The 17,222-nt window shown below is 45.2% G+C and overlaps 2 protein-coding genes across 3 annotated transcripts; both read left to right on the top strand.

Moving 5' to 3' along the window:
- The first annotated feature begins 367 nt into the window (after window positions 1-367).
- Window positions 368-3,814, top strand: LOC122623606 (vacuolar protein sorting-associated protein 4). The gene is made up of 5 exons (XM_043802858.1): window positions 368-529; window positions 1,235-1,374; window positions 1,455-2,316; window positions 2,388-2,616; window positions 2,684-3,814. The coding sequence occupies exons 2-5, from the start codon at window positions 1,239-1,241 to the stop codon at window positions 2,783-2,785; spliced, it is 1,329 nt and encodes a 442-aa protein (XP_043658793.1). The 5' UTR covers window positions 368-529; window positions 1,235-1,238; the 3' UTR covers window positions 2,786-3,814.
- A 387-nt stretch (window positions 3,815-4,201) lies between these two features.
- Window positions 4,202-16,837, top strand: LOC122623336. Of its 2 annotated transcripts, XM_043802427.1 has the most exons (7): window positions 4,202-4,438; window positions 11,140-11,346; window positions 11,541-11,757; window positions 13,345-13,958; window positions 14,034-14,493; window positions 14,558-14,957; window positions 15,015-16,837. In XM_043802427.1, the coding sequence occupies exons 3-7, from the start codon at window positions 11,703-11,705 to the stop codon at window positions 16,501-16,503; spliced, it is 3,018 nt and encodes a 1,005-aa protein (XP_043658362.1). In that variant the 5' UTR covers window positions 4,202-4,438; window positions 11,140-11,346; window positions 11,541-11,702; the 3' UTR covers window positions 16,504-16,837. The 2 variants fall into 2 exon arrangements, with proteins under 2 accessions (XP_043658362.1, XP_043658361.1); XM_043802426.1 differs by having other exon boundaries at window positions 11,140-11,757.
- Window positions 16,838-17,222: the final 385 nt, after the last annotated feature.

The following is a 17,222-nucleotide window of genomic DNA, read 5'->3' as shown; positions in this document are numbered from 1 at the left end:
AGCTAAATTCGGCTGTTTATGGCGATTACAATTTATAGCAATATTGAAATATTTATTGTTTCATCGTAAATATTAACCTTATTTTAGCGTTTTGTTGAGTTTAAACCGTTTGATATCGTTTGCGCTTCACTTGATCTTATAACACATGTGTACTGACGTCTTTTAAACGTAATGAAGTAATTTAAACAAATTACCAAGTATAAAATGGGTGTGTAAAGATTTCATTTTTGATAATTTTCAGAAACACGTATATAAAATAGAATGAAGCCGCATTTTAGTTGGAGTTTTAAAAAGCGCGCCAAGTGATTTCATCTTTTCAAGTGTGACCATTGCTGCTGCACCGCGGCTTAAGGCCTAGCCCCCACTGTGGTCACACTGACCAATAAAAAAAAAAAACAAGACGTCGTCATTCGCGTTGGAATTCCAACAAAATAGTTAAGTTTTCGTTTTGTTTAACACCTGTCGAACCGCCAACGAGTTGACCACTGACGATTGCCGGGATTTCAGGAGCAAGTCAGCCAGCATAAATGTGAGTAATGCCGCCATCCCCTCCGCAGCCGCCCCGCAAAAAGTGGTCGACTTGTGTTTTTGTCAATGCCGCTGTATTCGTATTCGTATTCGAGCATTAGTCATGCCCAGAAATTCGATTTTGCTCGCGAACTGCGTCACCGAAGGACACTGGCCACAAGATGGGAGTTACCACTCCTCCATGGGTGAATTGGGTAACCATCGTCATCATCGGCTTGCCAGTGAAACTGGCGACGGAGAGATGATAAATCCCCAAGGGGAGGGGCTATCGGCTATCATAACCCGAAATATATCCAAAAAGCCACCATGTTCTATGGAACCATTATGCTCGTGGAGTTTGGGATGCCAAACTGATATGAGTCGTAGTATCTGGTTGTGATTGTGAGTGCAAAGCAATCTGTGAATATATACCAAGCTGGGATTAGATCCAGCTGATTTGCCAGTTTTTCATAAATCGATACTATATCTTTAACTATAAAAACCTGTTTAAGAACCATCGTTATAATCCTATGTACTTTATTTTGTACTATACGTACATTCGAATGCATTTGGCACAAATCGATTTATCCACACACTTGTGGCACCTTCGTGATGTATACGTTTTAATCTTTAAGGTATTGTAAGTATGGTAACTCAACTCTAAGCTAAGAAAAGAGATCTTGAATTAACCTGATAATCAATCTTTCTGAACGTTTATATCTTCCAGCACCATGGCAGCCGGAACCACACTACAGAAGGCCATCGATCTGGTGACCAAGGCCACCGAGGAGGATAGAAATAAGAACTACGCGGAGGCACTGCGTCTGTATGAGCACGGAGTGGAGTACTTCCTGCACACCATCAAATGTAAGCAGTCCACATCAGTACACCCAACATGCATTTGTACTCACTGAATCCCAACTATCGAATTACCATCTTCCGAACAGACGAGACGCAGGGCGAGAAGGCCAAGGACTCGATACGGGCCAAGTGTCTGCAGTATTTGGATCGGGCCGAGAAGCTGAAGGAGTACCTGAAGAAGGGCAAAAAGAAACCAATCAAGGAGGGCGGCGAGTCCAGCGCCAAGGACGACAAGGACAAAAAAAGCGATAGCGACGACGAGGACGGCGATGATCCCGAGAAGAAGAAGCTGCAGAGCAAGCTGGAGGACGCCATCGTCATCGAGAAGCCAAAGGTTCAGTGGTCCGATGTCGCTGGCCTGGATGCCGCCAAGGAGGCGCTGAAGGAGGCCGTTATCCTGCCGATTAAATTCCCGCAGCTGTTCACCGGCAAGCGGATTCCGTGGAAGGGCATCCTGCTGTTCGGCCCGCCCGGTACCGGTAAATCGTATCTGGCCAAGGCCGTCGCCACCGAGGCCAATCGCTCCACATTCTTTTCGGTGTCCAGCTCGGATCTGATGTCCAAATGGCTGGGCGAGTCCGAGAAGCTGGTCAAGAATCTCTTCGAACTGGCCCGCCAGCACAAGCCCTCTATCATCTTCATTGACGAAATCGATTCGATGTGCTCGGCGAGATCAGACAACGAGAACGACAGCGTGCGGCGCATCAAGACCGAGTTTCTGGTGCAGATGCAGGGCGTGGGCAATGACACCGATGGCATTCTCGTACTCGGCGCCACAAACATACCGTGGGTCCTCGACTCGGCCATTCGGCGGCGATTCGAGAAGCGCATCTACATTCCGCTGCCGGAGGCGCACGCCCGCCTCGTCATGTTCAAGATCCATCTGGGCAACACCACGCACGTGCTCACCGAGCAGGATCTCAAGGAGTTGGCCGGCAAAACCGAGGGGTAAATACATTTCTATTAACCAGTTCTATAATAAGCATATTTAACTTATTGACTGTTTTTCTGTTTTGCAGCTACTCTGGCGCGGATATATCGATTGTGGTGCGCGATGCGCTGATGGAACCTGTGAGGAAAGTGCAGACCGCCACGCATTTCAAGCGGGTATCCGGTCCGAGCCCCACCAACCACGAGGAGATTGTCAACGATTTGCTGGTTCCGTGCTCGCCTGGCGACCAGGGCGCCATCGAAATGAACTGGATGGATGTGCCCAGCGACAAGCTCTTCGAACCGCCCGTGACCATGGTACGGCATCCTTAATAATCGATCATTTTCGCAGTGCCCTTAATCCATCTTGTACTTCCCCATCCAGCGTGACATGCTCAAGTCCTTGTCCCGCACGAAACCCACTGTCAACGAAGATGATCTGAAGAAGCTGCGCAAATTCACAGAGGACTTTGGGCAGGAGGGCTAGACACGATCCCCGCCAGAAACCGTCAGCACCACCAGCTAATTCTAATTGTTGCCTATTGCATAAATTCAAACACGTTTTACTTCTGGCTCTCCTTAAACAATTTTTTTTATTTTATATATATAATGTATACATACGATATATGGTTAAATTGTAATTCAAATTTGTCGTGCGATTGCTACAGAGATGAAGGACATGCAGTGAGCGATAAGCGGGTGGATCAGTGGATCTGTGGATTGTTGTAATCACAAAGTCAATGTATTTTTGTACTCTTAATGTTAAGCGATAGAAGAAACCCGAAAGCCAGCCTGAAAATGAAAACGACACAGAAACCGAACGCAATATGAGTGTCTGCCGCGCTTGCGCAATATTTGCCACTCGGACGTGCCACGGACACCTGACCAGAACAGCATCAAGCAGCGGAGAAGGAGAAAGAGGAGGAGGATGATGAGAAGCAGAAGGAGCAGGAGAAGTTGGAGGAGTTTTAGCGCAGCCGAGCAAACCTATTTAACTTGTAACGTACCAGAAATAAAAACGAAAATTGTATACTATAACGACAGCCCGGGAATGCCAATTGCCAGCGAATCGTCGCGGGGAATCCCCGCCGCCGCAAATGACCCCATTCCCATTCCCATGTAAGCCACCAGGTGGGTGGGTGGCAGGCGGACGGACGGACTGGAGAAACCGAGCGAAGAGAGTACGAGTGCCAGCGATTTCGGTCTAAAGTGGCGCAAAGAATGTGTGAGACTCAGCCGCCTGCCCTACATGCCAAGTGCGATAAGATCTTTCTGCGCCGCCAAAGGCCCACCAGCATACAGCATATACAGCATATGTATGCTCGTTTCTAGCCGATCGGCCAGATATCGGGCATATGGCGAGTGGCTACCGCTAGCGCACAGTGGGCCTTGATCTATTTGTACAAAGCGAACTTAGGATACTTACTGGTATCGTTACACAGTTCTTCCTTATTTTCATATTTTCCATTTGACAGATACTTTTGTTTAATGTAGATATTTAATAGTTCTTAACATTTTGTCACCAGTTAAGTCCATCGAAAATAAATGCAATACAAAACTAACTATCTTTATTACATAGATGTTGAGTAGGTTGAAGAAGTAAAAAATAAAATATTCGACAGTTTGGAAATGAATTGTTTAAAGTGGCCTAGTTAAAGTGCCTAGTGGCAATAAGAACTAGATTTAAAAAATAAATTATCATATCACTTCCACTGTAAGCTTACGTTTTTCGGCCATCAGCTCCACTGTGCGAAGCCGAAAGCAGCCGAGCAGTGATTGTGCGCTTCGGCTTTTCGACTTCGCCTTCGGCTCGCTGAGTTTTCGCGTTTCGCGTTCGGCTTGTGGGTTTTGAGCCGGGCTTTTGGGCCAGAGTTTCAGTTGATCTTCGGCCGCAAAGGCTAGAGGTTTGAAAATAGTAGGATCGGTTCGCTGGAGGTTTTCGCTATATTATTCGCCCGCACTTCGGCAGTTCCGTTACGTGAGTGCAGCGCCGTCGTCTGCGCTGCATAAAGCTAAAGATACAAGCCGAAGAGCTACAGATACAGATACAGATACACGGCAACAACGTTTCTCGGTTTGTTTTGCGCAACTTTGTGAAAAGCGTGATAGAGTCCAGATACAAAAAAAACTAAAAAAAAAAGTGCGTATTTGTTGTGATTTGTTTTTGTTTTGTTTTGGTGTGCAAGTGGCTTTTGTTTTTCAAAGGTGCATTAATTACCTGGCTCATGGGCCCGGCCCTTACTTTACACACCATATTTGATCTCTTTTTTTTAAGTGCGGTCTGTGGTGCACAGAGGAAAATATTCACGATTATCCTCTTTATGACATAGTATCAATAAGTAGCAGCATTTTTTTAATATTTTTGTTTTTTATTATATTTCCGTTCACATTGCTTAAAAATATATAAAACGTATAAGTGTTTTTCTTACAAAGTAATAAATACATTTACTTAATTTGTTTCATTTAATAAGCAAGGATATAGTGTTGCTAAAATATAATCCTATCATTTGTGCTATATTTTGCTTAAAGCTTTTAAATCCATAATATTTTAAAATTGGTTGCTATCAACATTTATCAACATTTATCAACATTTATAACTTTGAGATATTGCAAATGTGTAGCTGCTAATGCTAGTATCATGTAGTTGATTTGAAGGAGCCCTTTTAAGAGGGCCAACGAAGAAGCGGATAGACGTTTCTCCCAGTGCATATGGGCTGCTGCTGCCCCGGCGAAGCGCAACTTTCACGCGCTTCAGGTGAAAACCGTGAGCCGGGTCTCAAATAAGCGAAATGAAGAAGAAGTCGAGTTGAAGCCGCACAGCAGCCGAACTCGCATGATTTGTTGTTATTTTCGGTGTTGTTATATTATTGGTATAGTTGTTGTTGTTGCTGGTGACTCTGTTTTTTCCCCCACATTCGCATTGTTTTACCCACTTTTTTTTGCGTGCTTCACTCTTGTGTTTTCGGCTACTGTTTTTGTGTCAGTCGCCGTTTTGCGAAACTATTTCAGAAATGCATATTTCTTGCGGCTCGAATATGTGTCCAACTGACTGAGTTATGCGCATGGAAATGCCTTTCATCATCATCATTGCTTCGTCGACTTACTTGTTTTTTCTTCGAGTGTGCCACTGCTTGCACTTCTCGCACTGCACTGCTTGCATCCAGTTTGTTTGGTTTTTCTTCTGGCCACCAGGTGCATACATATTATGCATTATTCGATTAAACTTGTTTGCAGACGCATTAACATCAACACCCGACCCCCAACCCCTCGGCCCACCCTCGTGGATCAGAAAAAACTAAAAATCATGCTGACATTGACACGAATTGTCGCCGCCAGCAACAACTAAAAACAAAAACAAAAACAAAAACAAAGAGAAAAAAATATTCAAGAGCCAACAAACAAAAGTCAAATCATACAGTTTAAAGTTGAGATCCAAGCAAAACTGCCAACTTCAAATTTATGACTAAGATCTGTTGTGTGTGCTCCACAATTAAAGTGCATAAAATTCCACCACCAATGCCACTGGCCAACAGCAATGAATTATATTAATTTGGCTTACAAATTTGTATTTGGTCAATTCAGTGGCACATTGCACCGAAAGAAAAACGCTGCATAAAAGGGGTAGTTTCGAATTTAATTATATGCCACTTGGCGCCACTAACTTCTATAATATTGGTGTATAAATATGTAAATTTAGCTAAGTGGTTTTTAGACCAAAGTTGATTAACAGACCAAACTTCAAATGAAAAGGTTTAAAATCAATTAAAGAATATCCGTACATGAAGTTTAGAAACCAAAGAGCATATGAAAGTGCAACTATTTCTTTGCGTGAATCCATTTGGAATTGCATTTGAAGTCAAAACCAAGCGAAGAGATCGAAGAGCCAGCGAGCAATCAACTCCATTTGATTGCTGGTTGTTGATGGGATTGATTTGCCCGAGGAACAAGGTCGTTTACCACGCATATTATTAAATGCAAATGGGCATTATGTCTGCTAAACGGTGGAAAATTTCCTCAAGTGATTCAAGCATAATTTGTTGGATAATAGCCGCGTTGAATGTGTTTACCCTTGTCGCGATCACTTACATCAATTTCGGCTTTAAACTTCAATACGCTTGTTGTATTGTTGTATTTCACCTTTTCGCTTGTCAACTTGTATTACCATTACCAAAAGTTCACAGTAATGAAAAATATAATTGCCTGGAAAGGAGACCATAAAAACCAGCGCAAGCAAATTAAATTTCTTTTGTTCTTGACAAAGCGGAGCGTGGCACACAATTAAAGAGAATAATTATTTTGTATTTTTTATCTGGTGTGTTAATTGTGGCTGTCATTACGCTGGCCATGTGAGTGGAAAGCCAAAGATAAGTCAGAGTTCTAGATTTTCCAGCTAAGAGTCTGGGAAAAGTCTTCCCCACCATGAGGTACTTGACTTCTCTGGAAAAATGCAGAGATAATATCTTATATATGCCATGCTATGATACTCTGCAAATATTTGGGATTTTGTATGTACACATGTGCGTATCACTGACTAGTAAATACATTCTGGCGGTTCTCTCCGCTTTTCTTTTCTCTGTTATTCATTTGTGATTCATCTGCCGTTGGGTAACTGGGCCAGAAAGTTTCATAAGACTAGAAATGATATAGCAGTGCCTGATTGGGTCAACTCGTTCCATGAACCATAACTGGCAACTTGATGCTGTCGCCGGGAAATGACAAAAGAGTGCTGCTATTTGGGTTCGGAGTATACTCGTGCTCTGTTCCCGAAAACTGTGTCACCTGGCTACAATGTACACTTGTGAGCCAAGTCCATTGCATGCATGTAATTGTGCTAGTTTTTTTTCTTTTTTTTTTTTGGTATTGTACCACACCGCCGTTGCAAGCAGTTGATTTATGGAATATTGTTTATTGTTTATAAGCAGCCGCCGCCGCTGCTGTTCTGCATCGCCAATGAGAGTTGCGTGGCCCCACAAAAAAAGTTCTGTGCTTCGGGAGGCATAAAAAAGCAGCTCGAAAACGACCACAAATAGGCGCCACTAATTGCCTGCAGCAGCTATGAAAAGGTACATTGGAAAAAAATCCCAAAAAAAGCCCAAAGCTGACCTCCTTTGCTGTTAAAGTTGATGCAGATTGACGAGCAAAAAACATTTGATTTATTATTATTTAAAAAGCACACTTTGCTAAGCTTTTCCTATGATGCTTTTACGATTTTGGGAGAAGATCTGCTGATTCAATTTACAAAGCGTTAGATTCTATAGCTGATCGCAAATAATTTGTATTACATTTTAGTATTTCTATTTCATTACGGTGCCAGTTTCTTGCAGTGCACTGCCCACATTGCGTTGAAAATCCCCAAAGACGCGAGCGGAAACTTTATGCATTGCTGGTTTTCGTTATATTTTCTTGCCCCAGCTTTTGGCAGTCGACTTGAATCGGATCGGCTTCCTCCCTTTTTTTTTTGTGAAGTTGCTGGGTCCGTCGTAACAAACAGGAAACTATTTTTATGCTGCCATGCGAAAATTGGCTAGGGAAATGTATATATGTATGTATGTATGTATTTTTGGCTTTTGGGTTTTCCTTACTTCATTTTAATGTAGCGCTTGTTTCTTGCGATTGCAATCAGGCGTTAGCCATCGGTGGCAAGTTCGTTGCCTAAGTCTTTCGTTTGGCAAGTGGCATTTTGCCTACAAAAATGAAATATTGCTAAGCTACCCAAGTGTAATAATTCCCTGTAATTGATTGTCTTTTCTGTAGCTTATTAGTTTTTTAACAACTAATTTAAAACAACATTTTAGTATATATAATTAAAAGGCCCAAGTTTGAGTGCCCAGTCAGAATGTTAAGTCAGCAACTTGTAGCTTTTAAATTGCATGCAAACTTGGCTTGCCTTGCAGCTTTTACGACCAACACAGTTTGCAAATTGAAACTGGGAACCCATAAATCACTCTGGATTTCTTCATAATCTGTTCGATTTCTTGGCATGGACTTGGCTTGGCTAATAAAAGTTATAACTATTGCGTTGGGATTGGTTTTGTTTTTGTTTCTTATCGACTTCTACTGACATGGGCACATACTTGTTGTATCGTCCGTCTGTATTTCTTTGGCTTGACAAATCAATCAAGCGGCTTCATGCGAATTTCGATTGCACAAAGACACAAGGCGAAGACAATGCATTGGTATTATTATTGTTTTTCAGTTTGGTTTTATTTTCTCTGTTTCTCGCCTTCTCGTCTGGCATTTGGCATTTGGCAATGCCGAGTGGCCATTTCCATTGTCCGCCATTCGTTTGGCTCACGTCCAGAGTTTAATGAGACATTCCGCCGGACGGATGGATGTTCGGATGGTCGGTCATGAGGTGGAAAATACAGAAAAACACTCCATTCCCCGGCAGTCTGCCACAAACTGCACTTTTCTTTGGCATGGTTCGGTTTTCCCAATCGATTTGCAGACTTTCCCAGCCAGTTCTCAGTTCGTCTCACTTTTTCCCATTCAAATGGGACCTACACACGGAAAAAAATACCAATAGTTTGCACAAATATTTGTTCAACAAGGCTAACAACTATAGTGAATATAAGCAAACTTAAAACAAAAGAGAGAATTTTATATATCTTAAGTTTGTTCTGTGTTTCTGAGTTTATCGGTGTAAGCATACTTGCTATATTTCTCCGTGTTCAGAGATCACAGGCGATCGTTCTTCGTAATGAGCTGAATTAGCCGCCAAACGCGAAAATGAGCTGCGGAAAGCGTTGGAGCCGCCAAATTGGGTTAATCTATTTGAAAGTGGAAGCGTTGGTCGCGGCACCACCATACATACGAGTATATATACGAGTAAATACATGCATATATATATTTGTATACTGGCAAAGTCGCATAAAAATCAACATCAGATGGAGCTCATGCGAAAGTCGCCTTAGAAGCATTATTTTGTGCGTTACTTTCCATTTTGTTGGCGATATTGGAGTTGATGCTGCTGATACTGACATTTGTCTCCGCTTTCTCAGAAACTTCACCTGTCGTCGCAGTCTTTCTATTCTTTAACGGTACTCGTCTCTTAATTTCGCTTTTCGCCGAACCCATCAGCTTTGAATGTTCACACGATCCACAGCGAACAATGGCGAAGGGCCCAAAATGCCCCATTCCGTTCATCAGCAATTTAATGATAATTATGTGTTGGCATCCGATGGAATCGGAATCGGTTGGGCTCAGTTTACTGGGGTGATCGGTGCAGTCACGGAAAGTTGAGGAAATCGTTACTAGCAGGATGCGATCGGCTTGAAGAAAAGCTTTCCTTAATGCCATACATTTTCAAAAATTAGCCTGGTTCACGGGCATTACTTAAACGGTTTTTGCGTAATTGCCGTGGTTAAGTTCTTGATCAAAGTAATTGGGAAGCGAAACAGTGTAATTCGATTTCCTTAATCTAAGCATAGGTATTCTGCAATATTCCACATTTCCTCTTGTGGAGATGTTTCTCTGAAATTGCTTTGTTGTTTTGAAATATTTGTGGCTTAATTAACATACTTCTGCATTTGAAATTTTATTCATTTTATAGACTTCTTGGAACAATTTGAATCATCTGATATCTTATTTGAACATAATTACCCTTTATGCTTGTGGTTTCTAGGAAAAGGCGACTAATCGAGAATATAAATTTGTATTAACATTTTAAAATCCACTTGCAAAAATGCCAACTGAGGTTAATGAGAGGTTAGGCAATCTATGGCAAATGTCAGTCTCTGCCAAATCATTCTTTCGAAATTATCCGTTGCATTGTAACAGGTGCATTCGTTGTGTGCTACACCGATGACCACATATTTCGTGGGTGGGCAATTTCCCGAGTTTCGAGTCTTTTTGTAAATGTTGCACAATCTTTGGTCTTTAGACGCTAATTGATAGATCACGTTGGCCGCCCAACGAAAGTGAAATGTTGTTGATTGAAGACCGCATTTGTTAATCGATAGGGGAAACAGTTTAAGTGCGGTTTTTTGGTTTCTGATTCCGCTTCAGATACAGATACAGCTACAGCTATAGATACAGATACAGATGCAGATTCAGTGTCGGTTTCAGTTTCGGTTTCAGTTCCAGTTTGTTGTTTTTATGGCCAAAGGTTTTCACTTTCGTTTGTCACATCTTTTTGGCCCTCTTGCCTGAGTCACACCTCCATCCACTCCCCTCTTGCAATTTGGGGCCGAGTAAATTAGCCAAAAGTCAACAAACGGCGACGCCAACGGCAACGGCGACGGCACTCGACTCTTGAATGTTGGCTTTGTCTGCCTGTTGACCCAAATGTGTGATTCGGCCAAAAAAAAAGCGGTCGGGCGGGATTTAGCGGCCAGAATCGGTCGGCAGTCAAGTGTAAGGTCAATGGACTAGATGTCGCGCACACAAGATGCAAGATGCAAGTTGCAAGATGCGAGTTGCAAGCGACACGAGACGGTCGCACATGCGCAACATCCTGTTCGGGCGCCACTGCAACCGGCCTATTATACAATGGCCAATGGCCAATGGCTGCACGGCGCACAAACTCGCTGGCTTACATACCAAAATTCAATGAAATTTACATACATAATCATGTAAAAACTGAAAAAAATATGCGAGAATATACATATATATATAAAATAGATTTAAGTCTGCCCCACTTTTTTGCACATACGATCTACTTTTAAAATGATTTATTTGACCGATTTACAAATGCAAATTATATTTAAATTACGAAGTAATACTCGCTTAGGATTAGAATTACGTTTAATGAGGAGATTGGCTTTATGATTTTTTCCTGTTTGTTTTTCTGTGTGTAGCGCAAACGTTTAAAGTACATGAGTTTGACTCTTCTGATTGCAGGCGCCTGATCGCCAGCCATCAATCAGGCCATCAATCAGTCAATGCCGCTCGTCGCAAATTGGAGCTGCTCTCCCTTCTCGGAGAAAGCCAAAGTGGCAGCCTGAGACCTGGACAGTGGATCAGTGGACTCGAAGGGGTCCGATACCCGATTCCAGTGGAGCTTTGGCGACAGTGTCGGTGGTGTCTGCCTTTTGGCTAAGTCAGTCAGTGAGTCAGACACTCGAACTTGTAGTCATAGTTATAGTCACGACTGCACAAGCACGTCTATATCTACATCTATATATCCACATCGTCTTCGCTTCGGCTTTGGCTTTGGCTTTGCTTTTTTGCCGTTGTCGCCCGGCAGGTTCACAAATAAGTGAAAGTGAATTTGTTTATTGTATATTTTGCTATTACCAAAGCGAAAGAGACGCATAACACCATTGAGACAACCTCCATCTACAACTACAACTGGGCACTGCAACTCCATTCAGACAGCGAGTTAACCAAGGAGACAGCACATCTTGTGGCATTCAATCAATGAAGATCGCTTCAGAACAGCTGGAACCGCACACGAAATCAGCATGCTAAGTGCCAGCTACGTCATTTTGGCGCTGCTCATATGCCACACGGGAAATGGTGAGTATACGCCCTGTGGGCTCCATTAACTAATTGCCACTCGGCGGCGCGAAGCGTTAACTAATTTACTAAGTGCTCGACTTTTGTTTGCTTTTAACAAGTGTCTCCGCACATATTTATACTTATATATATGTATATATATATATAGCTGTACTTATGTACTGTACTTATGTGGGTGGTGCGGTGATTGTGTCAATTGAGAAGATGTTTAACGAACCACTTCAATGCGATGATTGCACAATGGTCCACAGAGCAGATTTTCAAGGGGCAATATGCGTGCTTATGTGCTGGTTACACCCGGAAAAATAACGGCCTATATGGGTCAGTTATTAGTAATAGTTATCCCTTTTGAGTTTTGCAAGAATGCCAAGATGAAAAAGATTTCTTATATGAGCGGAGTGTGTTCCGTAAATTATATTTATTTGTACTTAATTCAAGCTTTTGTTTTCTGTGTAGTTTTCACGCTTACAAGTGTGAAGGTAAAACCAATAAAGCCAAGAGCGGCCACGATTAGTTTACCCTTGAGTCGAGCTATGGTTTGGAGATCTGAGGATCTGGCTTTTGAAAATATAAATAAATAATAAATAGATAAAATATTTATATAATATATAAAATATATTTATGACGGATTCCACCCCTTCGATCTGCTGCATATAGGAAGTTTGCAGTTATTAGATCCTTGGCAGAAATTCCAAGGGCATAGAAACTTCCCCTTTAACTTTTTAAATATTTAATTAAATCTAGAGAATCTCAATTTAGGATATGCAGTTATTTTTTCTGTGCAACAGTATAAAGTATTTCGATTTATGTTTTATAGGCGCCTTAAGTGCTACTCAGTAGTATTTCCCCATTTCCATTTCGGGACCCTAGAAGCTCGTTAAGTGGGTGACGCGTGTTGACAATTTTGGGCTCAGCACTTGGTTAATACCTTTTAGATTCGGCGCAAAGGTGTTTGGGTATTTAGGAATTTTAAAAACGCAATCACGCTTCGGCGATCCATCATATAAACCCGCACACGAGTATCGTCGCAGTTATGTCATCCGCATGGCGTGTGTTTCCATTCGAATTGAATCGAAACGAATCGTTTGCGACGGGAAACGTAAGGCGGAAAATTAAAAGTAAAATTAAAATAATTCACGCGTTGTCATTGGGAAGAAATTTTAAGTTGTTGTCACCAACTTATCGGCTTGGGCAATAAATTGTTATATCAGGGTACAAGCACGTACATAAGCCATTTAAGGGCTGGGCTTAACTTGTGATGCAACTTAGGGAATTGCAAATCTATCTCTACTGATAATAATGAAGAATAATTAACAAGTTTTTAAGAGCCAGAAAAGTGCCAAAAATTGGCTGGTTCGATGCCAGACTTAACCGATTGATTGGTTTGGGTTTTAAAAATATAAATAGCATGAAAGGAGCAGTGACAAACTTGGAAACGCCCAAGTCGAATGTATAAAAATCTAATGTGTATAGCGGCAAACGTGCTTGTCATGCACATAGCAGTAGTTACCGAATTGATTGCAGTTCCATCTACTATTGATTCGCATTTGTGTGCCGTTTGATTGATATTTGATTTGATATTTATAGCCATCGCCCAGGAAGTGGCCAGAACTGTGGCCGCCGCACCCTCGCCGGCCCAATTCGCGGAACTGTCGCAGGCGGTGCAGGATCAGTTGGTGGAGCACGAGGAGCGCCAGCGGCAGCGGGAGCGAGTGCGTCGTGGCCACCGCTCCCGGCGGGCAGTGAAACGGGTGTGCTACGGCGAACTGGGCTGCTTCGAGGACTCCGGGCCGTTTGCCTATCTGGAGATGCTGCCCTCGTCGCCGGAGGAGATCAACACCAAGTTCTACTTCTACTCCACGCGCCAGCGTTCCGATCGTCCGCTGATGGAGCTGTCCTTCCTGAACATGACCAATGCCTTTCGTGGCAAGAGGGAGACGGAGCTGAGCACCAGTTCGCCCGAGGGCACCAGTGGCCGGTCATCGGTCGCCACGGCTGCAAGTTCCATGACCGTCATGAATGCCATGAACGCCACGTTCACCACAGAACGTCCTGGTGGCGGGGGACAAAAGAAGCCCACGCCATCGATCGATGACCTCGAGGGATTCGATGAGCTGTCCGTGCGGGTTATTGTCCATGGATTCGGTTCGGCCTGTCCGCATGTGTGGATCTACGAGATGAAAACGGCATTGATGGCGGTGGTAAGTGCTGCACAATGCTCACATTTATGTACTTAATACCACTTGCCACCTTCCTTTCCACTTTCCACTCTCCAGGAGGACTGCATTGTGATCTGCGTGGACTGGGAGAATGGAGCCACCTTTCCGAACTACGTGAGAGCGGCGGCCAACACGCGTTTGGTGGGCAAGCAGCTGGCCATGCTGCTCAGGAATCTGCAGCAGCACAAGGGTCTCGACCTGATGCGCACCCACGTCATTGGATTCAGTTTGGGTGCTCATGTATCCGGATTTGCCGGCGCTGAACTGCCGGGTCTTTCGCGAATCACGGGTCTGGATCCGGCGGGTCCGCTTTTTGAGGCCCAGCATCCGAAGGTGCGACTGGACAGCAGCGATGCGGAGTTCGTGGACGTCATCCACTCGAATGGCGAGAATCTGATCCTGGGCGGACTCGGCTCCTGGCAGCCGATGGGCCACGTGGACTACTATCCAAATGGTGGCCGGGTGCAAACCGGCTGCTCGAATCTTTTCGTTGGCGCTGTCACCGATTTCATATGGTGTAAGTGTATTTGTATAATATACTTTGTATACTATATACTTTATATATACTATATCTTTGACAGCTGCCCAGGCTGCCGAGGACGAGGAGGGTCGTTCGTTGTGCAACCACAGACGTGCGTACAAGTTCTTCATCGACTCGGTGGCGCCACGCTGTCTGTTTCCCGCCTTCCCCTGCGGCAACTACGATGACTTCCTCAAGGGCCGCTGCTTTCCCTGTGCCCAGGACGATGAGGATCTGGCCGAGGGTGTGCCCAGGTGCGGCAACATGGGCTACTATGCCGATCGCTCGACGGGCCGCGGTCAGCTGTACCTGCTCACCCGCGAGGAGGAACCCTTCTGTGCCCACCAGTTCCAGCTGCAGATCTTCAACTCCTTCAACGATCTGCCACTGCGCACCATAGGTCGCCTGGAGGCGATCCTCGAGGGAGATGGCGGCCTCAACGAGACCTTCGAGATATCCGAGTGAGTGTGATGGATCAATCAGTTACACTACCCTTTGCTAACAATATTCACCTGCAGGAAAGACGATGCGGAGTTCTTCGCCGGCGATATTGTGTCCAAGATTATTGTGCCGCATCCGGCACTGGGATTCCCCACCACACTGAGCCTGCACTACAAGTCGTACAGCGGGTGGCTGAGCAAGGGCCTGCCCCACTGGGACATCGACAAGGTGGTGCTGACGGACAGCTTTGGCCGCAGCCACTCCCTCTGCCGGCCCACCACCAAACTGAGCAGCGGCAGTCCGGTGCGCCTGCGCCTCCAGGCGGGCAACTGTGAGCTGGACAACCAGGAGGACTATGGGGCGTACACCACGCAACCACCGGCTGCACCACCTGCCCAGCAGGCGGCTAATCCCACGGCGGCCGTGCCCACCGATGTGCCCGATTCCAGTGTCCAGGAATCGGGCTTGGCGGCATCGGTGGATGGGGTGGAGAGCGCCAAGCAGCGCAAGGACATCTTCAACCTGGGCACCAGCTTCAAGTTGGCCCGCAATCAAACATATCCCCTCGATCAGGGCGACGAGCTGCCGTGGCAACCGATTTTGGTGGGCAATTCGCTGGATAACGAGACTGCCGAGGCCGCGGAGTCCAGTCGCAGTCTCTCGGACTCGATTGCCGGCGAGATCTTTGAACCGGTGCTCAAGGATCGCCGGCTGGCGGTGAATAGGGGGCGTAATCTGCAGGACTATGCCACCACCGACAGTCCCGAGATTATGGAACCCGTTCTGAAGGCCACCACACCGCGTGTCAAGCAGGGCAAGGATCTGGATTTGTCCGACAGTGAGCTGGCTGCCGGCATGGTCACAACACTGGGCGCCATTACATCCGCCGTGGCGGGCTCCTCCCGCATGCCCGCCAAGACGATGGCTCAGTTGGGCACCGGACGATCGCCGGATCCGGATGAGCCGCAAACCGTCCAGCTGCTGCCATTCCGACTGGGCGAACTCCTGCAGCGTGCGGAGCGCTATGCTCGGGAGACCCTGCTGCCGCTCATTTCCGTGCAGGCGCCGCGCTTCTTCGGCTTCAATGTGACGCCCCACGACCGGGAGGCGCCACTGCGTCCGGGGGACTCGCGCAAGCCACGCTACATTCCACGCTACGAGGAGTCCGCCTTCCTGAACACCAGTTCCAATGCCAGGAGGCGATCGCAGAAGGCCTCGCGCCGCTCGGCAGTGCAGCAGCGCAACCTCTTGCGACTTTTGCGAGCGCGATCCCACGGCCTGGAGGACAACGAGAGTGGCTCGGATGAGCAGCGGGAGGGGCAGCGGGAGGCGCAGCGGGAGCAGCGGACCGAGGTCAACTACTACACCAATGTGCTGCAGTCGGAATCGCGGTCCATGCGGCCCGAGTCGCCGGAGTATAGACCCGTGTTCATCGATCTACCCACCTATAAGCCGCAAACAGCAGCTGCATTTTCAACATCCGCATCCGCTGCCGTTTCCGGTTCCGTTACCGCTTCCGCATCGAGGGCCAGAAGGCGTGGCAGATCACCAAAGCTAAATCCCTGATATTCAGACACTCTGACATTCAGCTGCTAAAGCTGTCCCGCCATCGGGGATGAACACTTTGTGATATGCATACCAGAACGTGGCTATGGCACGGCTCCAGAAACCCCATCCCATCCCATCCCATCCCATTTCGATCCTAATCCCAATCCAGATCACCCACTCATTCGCATTACACCCATCCTCCACACACTGTAAATATTCGAACGAGCAGGCGCAATGGTACATACATAGATAATGAAATGGAATTTCAAATCGTGGGATGTTGCATCGTAGCATAAGATATTGCATGTAAGAATTTAAATGTGAGAAATTTAGTTGGTAAGATAAAGCTTATTGTCGAGGGTGGTCTCGACCTTAAGATACCACAATATAATGGTTGCATTTTAATATTTTGGGATTACATTGCCGCCTTAACTGGGTAAGATATGTCCACATACATGTGCATTCCTTATTTGCAAAATAAATATTAATTATTATTAAATTTCATCCAGTTCAAAATTTACTGCACATCTTCTGTTAAGGAGTAGTTTACAGTGCTGGAGTTAACAGCGATCAACTGCTTGCCATCAGCGCACTGCTTGCTTACTGAAATTCAAAATGAAACGCGGTCTTTTAATTTTCCTTTTAGCATAATTTATTTTATATACTTTCCATTTAATTTGTTTTATGTTCATAAAGTAACGTGTGTCTGCCTCTGTCTGTGTAGGTATGTGTGTTTG

The sequence above is a fragment of the Drosophila teissieri genome, chromosome X (genome assembly GCF_016746235.2).
Source record: "Drosophila teissieri strain GT53w chromosome X, Prin_Dtei_1.1, whole genome shotgun sequence".
Taxonomy (NCBI): domain Eukaryota; kingdom Metazoa; phylum Arthropoda; class Insecta; order Diptera; family Drosophilidae; genus Drosophila; species Drosophila teissieri.
Note: the sequence above shows the minus strand (reverse complement) of the source record. Positions and strands in the feature narration are given on the sequence as shown.